This window comes from Danio rerio, chromosome 16 (genome assembly GCF_052040795.2).
Source record: "Danio rerio strain M-AB ecotype USA chromosome 16, GRCz13ab, whole genome shotgun sequence".
Taxonomy (NCBI): Eukaryota; Metazoa; Chordata; class Actinopteri; order Cypriniformes; family Danionidae; genus Danio; species Danio rerio.
In genome coordinates, this window is record NC_141036.1 from 34,866,120 (window position 1) to 34,879,959 (window position 13,840).

The window sequence follows — 13,840 nt, forward strand, 5'->3', positions numbered from 1 at the left end:
TAATTGACAACAGAAGTTTAATTTTTGGGGAACTATCCTTTTGTTTTTTTACACAGTTCTCTGAAATATTTTAATGTGACTGGTCTTCTCTAGTAATACTGACTGAATTTGATCTCAAAAAACAGATCTGCTGCCATTTTGTGTTTTGAAAGTTATTGATTGTATTGAAATGTCCTCAGTTATTTATAATGTGAAGTGCTGTGTAATAGTGGTATGAGTGAACTGTATCCTCAAATCTACTGTGAACCCGTTCACCCGTCTCATTCAAATGCTCCTTGTTTTCAGCTGCTTTCGTTGTGGACTCTTTGTGCTTAGAGAGATAATAAAACACTGACTTAAATCAATAATTCATGTCCAATCATTTTATTTATGAATGAAGCCAGGTAATAAGCAGCATAATGTGCATGCAGGGGTTGTTAGTGCACCCCTTCAGGATGATATAAGACCCCTATTCTGTCACAGCAACTCACTGGAAGTGCTTTATTCTCTTTGTAGTGCTAAATTATTAAATTATTAAAGCACTTACAAAATAAAAGTCTGTATCATATTTTATGAAGTTGATCGCAAAATGATTAGCCCCTCAGTGAAAATTTTATGCTTTTGTTTTTTTTAAATACCAAATTTTAATTATGTAATTATTACTAAATTACTTTAAGCAAATTAACCCACTCAGTAGGATCGAATTAGATCTCATCCATGCTGTAGAGTCCATCATATTTTATTAGTTAATTTGCAAGATACTAGTATTCAGTTAAAGTGCAATTTAAGGGCTTATATGTTAAACAGTTGGCAAGTTAGGTGAAATTGGCAAGTCATTGGGTAACTGGTTTGTTCTGTAGCCAATTAAAAAAAATTATATATATATATATATGTGTGTGTGTGTGTGTGTGTGTGTGTGTGTGTGTGTGTGTGTGTGTGTGTGTGTGTGTGTGTGTGTGTGTGTGTGTGTGTGTGTGTATGTGTATATAGTCAGTTGAAACCAGAATTATTAGCCCCTCTTTGATCTTTCTTTCTTTTTAAATATTTCATAAATTTTGTTTAACAGAGCAAAGAAATTTTCTTATGTATTAATGTTTTTTATTATGTATTAATTTTTTAAAAAACCCTTTAAGGTCAAAATTATTAGCCCCTTAAAGCTTTTTTTTTTTCGATAGTCTACAGAACAAACCATTGTTATGCAATAACTTGCCTAATTACCCTAACCTGCCTAACTAACCTAATTAGTTAGGCCTTTAAATGTCTATAATGCCTGTAAAAGCTATAATGCCTATATATATATATATATATATATATATATATATATATATATATATATATATATATATATATATATATATATATATATATACATATATATATATATATACAGGACACTGTGAAAAAATAATTCAGGTGCTCAAATAGAACTATGTGAATAAAACTTAAAAAATAAACAAACAAATAAAGAAAGAACATTAAAAAAATATTCAAGAGTTCACACTGATGATTTAATATAAGCTTGTTTATAGACTATAACTATTGACTGAAACTGTGGTTATTTATAGTAAATGGGAAATCATATAATTGGGAGATCATGATAAGTAAATGCAAGATCAGCCGTGATAAATCATAAGCACGTGATCCTCTCGAAATTTGTTTATTGTTTGTTACATAATTGTAATCTCTTCAAACTATTTAAAAGTAGGCCCACACAGAATCTGTCAATTTCCACACACTCTTGACCATATCATTCCATCTACTTGCTTACAGTATGTAAATGCGTAAAAATATTTTAAGTCAGAATTATTAGCCTCCTGTTTATTTTTTTCTTAATTTCTGTTTAACGGAGAGATTTTTTGAACACATATCTAAGCATAATAGGTTTATAAACCCATCTCTAATAACTGATTAATTAATTTTTTTGCCATGATGACAATACATAATATTTGACTAGATAATTTTCAAGACACTTCTATACAGCTTAAAGTAACATTTAAAGGCTTAACTAGGTTAATTAGGTTAACTAGGCAGTTTAGGGTTATTAATTAGGCAAATCATTGTGTAACGATGGTTTGTTCTAAAGACTATGGGAAACAATGAAGCTTAAAGGGGCTAATATTACTGACCTTAAAATGTTTTTTTCTTTTTTTAATTAAAACTGCTTTTATTCTAGCCGAAATAAAACAAATAAGACTTTCTACAAAAGAAAAAAAATATTATTAGACATACTGTGAAAATTTCCTTGCTTTGTTGAACATCATTTGTGAAATATTTAAAAAATAAAATAATAAAATGGGGGCTACTAATTCTGACTTCAACTATATATTTGTTTATACAGTATACAAAATACAATTTAAATAAGATTTTTCTATCATTTGGTGGATGTATTACATGAAACCTACTGTAGATTTGTTCACCAAACAAAAAAAAAAATTAAATAAAATATTGAAAATCTAAACAATTGAATTTGCATTTTAAACCTTATTGTATTAAAGTTTTAGTTCCAACACACTCAAAATTATCCAGCCGAAATCCAAAGATGTTTTTCTGCATAAAAACAGCAAATATAAAAAGTCCACAGATTCTGCTTAACAGTCCCCAGTCCAGACATTAGTATGAAAATGCACAGCTGATAAAATGTCCTCCATATGAGTGAAATCCGAAATGGCCAATGAGATCAGCCTCATTACCGCAGGGCCCAGCGTTTACATTAGCCGGTTTGAGGCTGATGATGGGAGGCAATTTGCGCAGACAGACCCTGAGTGTCTGGCCTCTCAGACGGCCGTCTAGACGCTGCCAGAGGAGGCTGAGAGATTAATGAACTGCTGAGAGGGCGAGAGAGAGAGAGAGAGAGAGAGAAAGACAAACCCCCACACCAGCATACAAACAATGAATATATATGCCTGTATTTGCTAGATTTGAAGTGCTATCGCTCACTGACACAGACTCACATACGCCTACATTGAGCAGAAACAGAGACGACACACACTTGAGGAGACGCCACTGCTTGTTACAGACAGACGTGCTATTTAGATGAGGAGAACAGCAAGCGTTCAGTGGTCCTTTTAGAGGACAAGACAGAAAACAGACACACGCAGGCTTACCTCAGATGCTCCTTGTCTCAGCCCATTATCTGATGGCCACAAAGAGCCCTCCTGCAAAACAAGACAGGAAAAGAGATATTACAGACAGGCTTAATCTGGACGACTTGGGGTTTTAAACATCAGTTTATACTGATACTAACAAAAAGATGAATGAATATTTAGTCTTACTGTTAAGTCCTGCAGAAAAATCCTCTGAAATGACTATTTATAATTAATAATGATGTTATTAACACCTGGTTGTAGTATTTAAGAGGGATATTTACAATCAATGTTTAAATACATTCACGACACCCATCCTTTATAAACGAACACTCCAGAATAGTATTTATTATATATGAAAATCTCATTTACACAGGCTAGTTGTCAAATCTCAAATGTTAAGCCTTTAAATGTCACTTTAAACTGAATACTAGTATCTTGAAAAATATCTAGTCAAATATTATTTACTGTCATCATGGCAAAGTTTCCCAAGTGTGTTTAACTACTATTGTGAGAAAATACAGCTTTCGGTACATAATCTCAGTATTATCTTTATATATTAGTATTACATTAACTTTTTTGATCACCAGCCACTGTGGCTAGTAGATTTCCAGCATTACTAGCCACTTGCAATTTGCACTAGCCACAATTTTGTCGCTTGGAAAATATATTTTGTATTAATAAATGTGACTTTGACATGCTAAAATGACTTGATTTAGATGTTGTGTTGTCCACATGCCTCCTCTTTTATTTCACTGTTTGTGTGTGTTGTGTTTGAGTTTGCTCACTGTGCACGAGCAAATGGCTTGTGTCGCATCGCAATTGGCTCAAAATTAAGGATTGACCAAATTTATCTCTGACCACACCAAAAAGAAATAATTATTTCATAGCCACACGTTTTAAATGTGTCAAAACAAGCAAATATATATAGTTGTATACATGCACTTTTTATTCAACAAAACTTTTCTTTTTTTTTAAATTGACATTTAAGAAGATCTATTGTCATGTATCTAAAATATGCACAAGAATCTGTTCTGGCTAAAGGTCCCAGATCAGCGTTTACTACACATAAATGGGGAGTTAATCTCATATTAAAGCAATGTTATTGCAAAGTATGATAATTAAACCATATTAACAAAATAACTGTAAGCAAAAGAAAGCAGGTAAAAACATACCACGAGTGATAATGAAAGGATGATCACGTGCCTGAAAATAATTAAAACGAAAGCAGTGACTGCTACTGCTGCTTACGAAAGGTTTGCTGCTTACATGAGCATTGCTTTTTGTCTAGTCTATTTTAAAGAGAACCGATCGCACCAGTTGCGCTTTATATACACACGGTTGTTATGCGCAAACAAACGGGTGCGCGCGCATCACATCACCTGTGCGCGCGAGTAATTATCCTCTCATAAGGTATTCACCTGCTTTTGCTCGCGGGAACACAGTTATTTTTGTCAGTCGTGCTGCTTCTCGATTCTAAGATCACAATTGCATGCATATTGGGGAATCCTTATGGTCGAACCCTGCTTTAGAAAACTACAATGTAAAAATTTTTCCAACCAGCCAAAGTGGGTGTTAATGTAAAGCCCTGTGTGTGTGTGTGTGTGTGTGTGTGTGTGTGTGTGTATATATATATATACACACACACACACACACACACACACACACACACACACACACACACACACACACACATAATTTTAAACATACATTTTTCATTTAATAAATGTAAAACTATCTTTGAAATAAAAAAGGAATGGTGAAAATATCTCTAAAAAGCTGATGGTGGCCTGAACCTTTTCCCATGGTAATATACTGAATACTAAACTGTTATAACTTTACTGTTATTAGTTGTGAGGTCATTTACTGTATGGTAATGCAAATATATTTTACAGCTAAAATTCAACTTTAAAAATAGTTTTGTACTTTCAATCCAATCAAACTTCAAACTTCCCCGATATCACCTGCAGTCAACAAGCTGCTAATCAAGGCTCACAGCTGTGACAAAGTTTCTTGTTTTGATAGAAATATGGAGAAAAAAAACTATACTTCTACATTGGTTTGCCACCACCAACACCACCAACAAGAAAAAACACATTTTATGATGTCTTGTAAAAGTCTTTGTTTCAAGTAAGTGCATCTCTATGTTAGTTGCGTGTTAATTGTGTTTGTGTCAGCTACATAAATTATAAATAAAACTATACTATCTATCTATCCATCCGTCCATCCACCCTTCTCTCTCTCTCTTCTCTCTCTTTATATGTATATATATATAGCACTTTTGTTAGTCCAGCAATTATCTGTATCTATTTAAATTGGATGTAAAACAGTAAAAAATACACATAAAACTGATTTGTTATACTCACTATAAAATTATTATTATAGCATGATTAAAATATAACAATCAACAAAAATAAAACTATAACAACATAGCATGAAGAAAAAAATTATTTATAGAAAAAACTATAACAAAGAACATGTTTAAATCCATATATTGGATACAGGATCCATATACATATACTCTGAGCCTATACATCTTTAATTAAACCGCACTGATGACATTAATAAATGAATGAAAAAATACAATAAATAAATAACCCAATTGTTAAACCCATTCAAAAGAAAAATCAGACAGAGCCTAGTTGTTGTAGTCTAATGATGCTCTGTGGTCCTATATATCCATTCCAATTAAAAACCCTAAACAAAAGCAGTGAGTGTGATTCTCCCAGACGCCTCTCCCCCTTGCGTTCCCTCATGAATGAGAATGAAAAGTGTCCGTCATTTAGCAGTCGCTCTCTCTCCCGGGTGCTGCGCGTGTCTGACTTTGACTGGCGTCTAGACAGAACTGCTGAATGTAATCAACATGCCCTGCTCTCAGAGGAACACTGCCATTGTGTCTCCTCCAAAACACACTGCTTCTCAAACCACTAAAATACACTGCCATTTAATTACATATTCTGCATATCTGCCCTACAGTAGCTTTCAGTTTTCCTTCAAAATTGTACTAAAATTATCTCTGTTGGGTGTAACTACAGTAGTTATTGACATTTTTTTGCGAATATAAAATGCATAACTTAGGATACGTTTTGTTATATGTCAGTACATATCCACAAAAGGCAGGACTTGTCATACAAATACCTTGCTAATGATGAATAATCTAAACCCTTCCCTAAAGCCAACCCAAGTGTTTTCGAAAGCAAAATGTGAGAGAAAGTCCATCACAGCCACATATTTTACCTTGATTTTGCATAGCACCGAGTTCAAAGCTTTTTTCAAATGAGTAGAATTAACTTTCAGTAAATTTTGAGTTAACTACACTCATTTCATTTGATAAAGTTGACTGTTGGATTTTACAGTGTAGTAACATAAAAAGTGCAGTGCACTGCTCTTTTCTAAAATCAACAAAAAAGGCACCTTGCATTATCAGAAGTGAAAAGTTTGTTTGATGTGATAGGCTCCTAATTCTGTCTGTTAACTAAAGAATGTTGCGTTTGTTTTAAAACTGCTTAAGCATTATTTTTTTAAGTAATCACTGTTAGGGGTATGTTTGCTACATTCTTAAAGAAATAAATGAGTTTAATTTAGATTATTATTGCGTTTTATGGGAAAGCAGTAGAGGTTAAGTAGTCCTGAAAAAATAACTAAAATGACTTTTCATACAAAGTAGTAATAAAAAAATTAAAACAAACACTATTTTAATGATCAGAATCAGAAAGAGCTGTATTGCCAGGTATTATAGTTGGGCTATGTCGACCAATTTGGCATTGTACGATGTCTAATGTGAAACATCGCAATGGATGATGGCATTGTCATCATGGGTTGTGGTTAATTAATTATTTATGAATAATAAATCAATTCATAATTAATAAGTTATTTGTAACTTACTGTTTGAACAACCTGACCCAAATGGTCTTTGTTTTACCCATAACCAAATCATAAATAAATAAAGATGAGGTACACACAAATTACCACCTGTCAATTACTTTTTCTGCAGAACTCTGGCATGAATAGGCAGAGTGATCTGTGTCGTTATAATGGCGTTGACAAACTTGGATTGTAAAAAAAGGTGCACAACCTACAGGAACCAATAGAACCAACAGTATGTGAGGTTTTCGCTAAAATTACTAAGTACCAGTGTGAAAGCGAAAGATTGAAGCAGTGTACTGACGCTGTAACACGTTACCTGACAGATTCAAAAGACAGAAGAGTCGTTAACTAGAGACAAGATTAATTAAAAATCATGTTTAGCAACTATAGTGAGACACGATCCAGTGGTACATCCTTGATAAACTGTATGACGTGCACTGCTCTCTGGGGTTTTGTGCTCAAAGCACCCGCAGACTGCTGAAGCTCAGACGTGCGCATATGCTGCAGTGCATGACAGTGTGTGTTCGTGTGTGTGATCATGTGATGTGTGTTTTCATCAGTAGAGTGTGGACGGAGGGCTTTTCAGAAATGCTAGATGAAACTTCAGTGTGGACGTAGATTGTTTTCAGTCTAAAATGCCATTTTAAAAGGTATTAGTGTAAACGGAGCCGTGTGCATTTTTCGGGAGCGGGTTGCTGCTGTGATGGGGGTGGGGCGGAGGATCGCAATGCTGACTCAGCGTCGTAACGTCTATCAGCCATCGGCAATGCATGATAGCATAATCTATCGACCCAACCCTACCAGGTATGCTCACACATACAAGGAATTTGTTTTTGGGACAGAGCTTCTACTGCCCAACAAAATGACAGAGAAAGGACAAAAAAACAGATCATAAATATAATAAAAAAATGGGAGTAAATAGTGATATACAAATTATCACTATAAATAAAATATAAAATAAATAAAAAAAAAATATTACTATATTCAACGTTATATGTGCAGCTGTTATTTGCAAATTGGCATGTAAAGTATATTGCTATTTTATGTTTTTTTTTGAGCAACCTAACCAACACTCTATGATCAACTCCAAGACCTACATGCTGTAGAGAGTACATACAGTAACCTCTAAACATCCCCTGCTTTGCTGTTGTTGTCTTTTTTAAGTAACAAATGATGTATGTTTAATTTCCTGCTGTCTGTCTGGTTCTAAACTGCGCAAATGTACTGAAAATCATCCCTCGGGTGAGAAGAGACACCCACACATGCCAGCCCTGCCTTCATCAGCTCACTGCACTGCTGCAAGTTATTTTGGATTAGACACAAAGAAGACCTTTCCAGAAGTAAACACACACACATACGCACACACACACGCGCACACACGCACGCACACACACGCACGCACACACACGCGCACACACACACGCACACACACACGCACACACACACGCACACACACACGCGCACACACCACTTGAGACTTTTAGGCCCTGCTGTTTTCTTCTTTTGCAAGATAAAAGCTCACCCGAATAAGATGTAGCAAACAAGGCTTGGAGATGACACAGCAGGTGAAAAATTCATCTACTCACTATTAGATATTGATGTTTTATTTCATGGCTTAGACTAGGAGTGCATGTAAGAAAGACTTCATAATTTAATATATAAGATGATTTCAGGCTTCATTTGCTTGTTTTTTTAAAAAGATCAGATGTTTTTCAGCTCAAGGACATTTAAAACGTTTTCCACAGTTACTTAATCTCGTTCCTCTATTACACACAAAAAAGATTTGTGGTTTTAAAATTTGTCATTTTAACGATTCCTTTTCTGCTGCCGATTTCCAAAAATATAAAGCTTATTTCTGTTTCTTGTTTTCATGCCACATTAAATTTGCTATTTGTTTTTTAATTTTTTTGGTCATGCTGTTTTCAGAAGGATCAACAAAGGACCAACAAAGGACCTCGTTCCGGGAATCAAACTCAGGTCGCTGTGAGCACCTCGTTGCTTCATGTTGGCGCACAGTACCACTAGGCTGCTGGCGCTGACATATCTGACTATTACTGAGGCCTGGGTAACCACGCATGTATATAGCAGCTATAGTTTGTAGCACTTAGCAAAGTTGGCCCATTTAAGTCCAAATATCATTCCACCATGACTGATGATCAATTGGTAGTGTGCTTGATGCTGGCTATCAGCAGCTACTGTCTGGATTTGTAGTCCGCCACTGTTGTTTTGGTTGTCAAGTTGCTTATAGATTAAATATGTAATGCAGGGGTGCCCAACACGTTGATCGCAAAAGGTAGTGTGGGTAGACCGCATGACTTTAAAAAATAGAAAAAGGCAAAAGTTGGCGAAGTTGAAAAATATGTATACAGAGTTGTAGGCTACTGCACAATATGGGTTCATACAGTTATGCAAGGTACATTAATATATATATATATATATATATATATATATATATATATATATATATATATATATATATATATATATATATATATATATATATATATATATTGTACAAATACAGAATTCTCAATACGTTTATAAATAAATATATCTTTTACATTTTTATATTAGGTATATCATTTTGACTTGGTCATTTTATAATTAGCTGACATGCTGATAAAGGTGTGGGCACCCCTGATGAAATACATTTGCAAGTTTTATTGTCGTTTAGGTCTATTTTTGTACTTTTGTAGTTAGTGTAGAAAGAGATCATAATGGTATCATTTCAAAAAACTCCTCTTTGTAGCCAGTTTTCAAAAGGCTTACAATAAAACACGATTATTTTATTATATTAATTTTTTTTAAATACTCTTCATTTGTTCACCCTCAAGTGGTTTCATTTTTTCCCTCATAGAACACAGAAGATATTTTTAAGAACATTGAAAACTGGAAGTCATTGACTTTCATAGTGGAAGAAAAAATATGAAAATCAGCAGCTCCCGCATTCTTCTTTTGTGTAAAAAACAAAAATCCATCAGTTTGTAGTGAGTGAGTAGACGACGATCACTTTATTAAACAAAAAAGAGACTAAGCTTAGTAGCAGCAGCCATGCTTTTAACAAAGTTGTAATACACCATTTTGAAATTTTTGGGGGAAGTTTGTGAAAGTATTGAACGAAGATTGTTCCTTGAGATAGTGTTTGGATCTTACCGGCTGCAGAGAGAGATCCTGACTCTGTGCTTGACTCGGCCGGCTCAGGAATGACCACGTGGTGAGTTTGTAGTGGTTGAGCAGACACACGACCACCACCACCATCACAGTCATCACGACGATTATGATCACGATCTGCACAAACTCCAGTTCAGCTGCAACACAGAACAAACAGAAGAGCTCAGAACAGCAATTATGAACAGTTTCATCTCATTTTGCCCAAAAGATGGCAGCAGAGTCAAATCAACATCCATGACGACTATAGTTTCCCAAACTGGTGATATCATCTGGCCAAAAAAAAAAAAAAAAGAAAAACAGAAAAGAAAAAAAAGAAAAGGTGAGAGCCATTTTGGTTTGACATAGAAAACAGGAAGAAAATAGAAGAGTTCAATGAAGGCTTCTAGTAAAACAGTGTTTATGTAAGATTAACTGTGTTAAGTTCAGAAACTGGATAATGAATATGTTGTCATGTTTGTCATTTGTTTTGCTAGTCTTTTTTTTAATCAATTAATAATCACTATACATTATATTTAGCTGGTAACAAGTTGTTACAGAATAAATATTTAGCATTCAAAATTAACAAAATTACTTATTTTACTGACTGCTTCTCATTTGAATTTTCGTATGGCTTCAGGTGACTTGAAATATTTAAGGCCATATGAAATACATTTTAATTTTTCCCCTCCAAATTCAGTTTATTAATTTATTATTACTACCCCCTCCCCTCCCCTCACAGATTTGTGTACATTCTTCTGGATTTAATCCAGGTAAATATATTGTAGTTATCAACAAACATGGTAGAATTATTGTGCAATTATCTCCTAAACATACATTATTATTATCATTATTATTATTATCATCATCATCATTATTAATAATTATTATTATTAGTAAAAGAAGAAGAGGAAGAGGAAGAAGAAGAAGAAGAAGAACAACAACAACAACAACAATAATAATAATAATAATTAATATTGATAATACTAGCAATAAAATTACCAATAATAATTATAATTATTACTTTTTTAAATGTACATTTTACTGGAAAAAATTACATTTTTGTCACTGCTTTACAACAACCTGTCAAAATAAAAGTTTTCTTTAATTGAATAAAGATACAACATGCCATTTAAAGTTATTTTTCTTTTTCCTCTTTTTAACTTAAATCTCTATGACAAACTAAATATTTTTAAATAATTTAAAAAAGCATGTTCATAAAACTTACCACAAAATTAACAAAACTATCATTTTTATGAGCCAATTATAAAAAAAAGTTCTCTCAAAATTCATTTCCCCTCAAAGTTCCTCAGAGAAGAAATCATACAGGTTTGAAGTCATATGAAAGTATTTAAATGATGGCAATTTCTGGGTTAACTAAAATTCTCCTTTTATGTTCCATGTAAAAACGAACTACATACAGTTTTGGAACTACAGTGCTTCGGATATATAAGTACACCCCTCATAAATTTATCTTTTGAATAAATATCTTTAACAGAATGCGCTACAATTTTATATTTGTGCATATACATTAGATTAGTCAGTACTGAAGCCAAATCTGGAGTTCTGTTTTGTTTAAATGCACCAAAATACATTGCCTATTCACTGAGAAATGGATAAAAATATTCATTTCAAAATAGGCTGTACTCATTTATGCTGAGCACAGTAAATCTTCAGTTAAAAAAAAAAACTAAGTTTCTGTCATTAAATAACCAGAAGAGATTCACAGCAAAAAGTGCAGAGGGTAAACAGCTTGATGGATGAAGAACACCCTGCTGGACTCTCTCAGTCGAGACCAACACTGGAGCTGCTCGGCTCTTCAGAAAACAGCCTTGCTAAAGCTCATCCAGTGGAGTAAAGCGAGCGCGGAATGAAAGAGTGAGCCGTGGCCTGCAGTGCAGTACTGCGGGATACTGGCTCTCACACTTCAAAAGAAACAAACACTTCTCTCCTTATTTAGGCCAGAAGAGGGAGAGTGAGCAGAGACAGAGAAACAGACACAGACAGGCAAGACAGACAAAGGAAGTGACAATCAGACAGGAGGAAGATAAGACGGAGAGAACGAGACTCAGATTGGGGAAACTGGTAAGAGCAAATCAGACTACAAACACAGAGCTGGCGGACTGGAACTGAATCAATACTGTACAAAAAAAAAAATCACAAAAGGTTGAGACGCTTCTCTGACTTTAGATCAAAAATAAGGGCAGGTTTTTTTGTACTGTGGGGATTTGAAAACTTTTGATCCATTTAAATTCTATAAAACCTCATTTAAACTGGGAATAAAGTACTCGGGGATGTTGGGAAAAATGTAAAACAAAGACATGTTGTGATGCTAAATTAATACAGATATTTAGAATTTAGCAGAGGTTCTAGGCCACTAATTGGATATGCATATTTTTGACTGACCTTTCCAACTTGTTTGTTAAAAAAAAGATTTTAATTTGCTTTACAATTATCTTTTAATTAAAAAAATGCACAGTGACAGCAGTTTTTTTTTAAGTAAATGCATGGCTTTTGGTGCTCTGACATGAGCTCAAACATGCTCAGATGAAAAGGTTTTGCAGACTTTTGCAGTTTTGAGAGTAACATACCAATATAAAAAGAAACTCAGAGTCAGAACACCTTAAAAATGACAGAAAGCACACTAGATAGTAAAGTTTAAGATGAGCAAGCACTCAGCACTTCTGGGGAAAAAAAGTGAAATAAAGAAAAAACATTATATGGAAAAAATGAATCTTTACAATGCAAAATCAGCTTTAATGAAACAACTAAACAAAACATAAAATGAGGAAAATGTGCAAGCAGAATCATTTTATCATATGGACTCGAGGCTTCTAGACCTCGTTGTGCTTAATATGCTCAGATTAGCTTTACAGACTTCAACTCATGCACCTTTTAAAAATAACCACCCAGAACACCTTGGCAACAACATGTAGTACATCTTAACAATCACATAGAACACCCAAACAAGACTGCGAAAGAAAAAGAATATATAATGGTTTCTAGCTGGATTAAGCTGTTAGTAGACAATTTCAGATCAGCAACATGTCTGCAATTAGTGATTAAACTGGTTGTTGGAGCATGGTAGCTCGTTAACCAAGTAATGACCTGCTTAGATAAGTTAATGACCAGCTAGAAACCAGCCACCATGTAAATCTTACATTTGTGATTACAGTTGGTTTTTGTGCAACGTTATCTCATGGCAATTCGTAACTTTTTGATTTAGTGGCTAATTCATATGATCTAATTCATATAATTTTCATGACTGAACTTGTATGAATTTATATGAGTTAGCCATTAAACTGAAAAAACGTAAAATAGTTACATGTCCTCGTCACATCAGACTGGCTGCTCCCATTATGAACACATGGTGACCAGAATGAACTTTATCATCATTTGAAGGTCAGAGGGTGCTCTCTTGTGCCAAACTCCAATAGTGTGGAAAAAGCCTATAGAGGCTGCTGAATAAAGATTTGACTGCTTCTGTTGATTCAATGTGACAACTACAACATTATTTCTCAGATGTACTGCTTTCAATACCTCGACTGAAGTTATGAAGTGAGTTTGGAGTAAAAACCATGCAATTTAATGTGGTATTTTCACGTTTTTTTTAGATGTAGGAGACATATTTACATCACAGAGCCACCGTTCACTGAGGAGCTTCACATAATTGTAGAATGATTATCTTCAATTTAATTGTTGCTTGATTAAACCGTGCGCTTTATTGCGAAGCTTGTCAGTGAACTCCGACTCTAAGAAGTAAA

At 34.1% G+C, this 13,840-nt stretch overlaps 1 protein-coding gene across 2 annotated transcripts in view; it reads right to left on the minus strand.

Annotated features, from left to right (window-relative positions):
- The window catches only part of ldlrad4b (low density lipoprotein receptor class A domain containing 4b), a 105,945-nt gene that overhangs the window by 4,889 nt on the left and 87,216 nt on the right, over window positions 1-13,840 (minus strand). For both annotated transcript variants that reach the window (NM_001326526.1, XM_087285833.1), the window contains 2 exon segments: window positions 3,084-3,134; window positions 10,083-10,237. In NM_001326526.1, coding sequence (NP_001313455.1) covers window positions 3,084-3,134; window positions 10,083-10,237 — 206 coding nt within the window.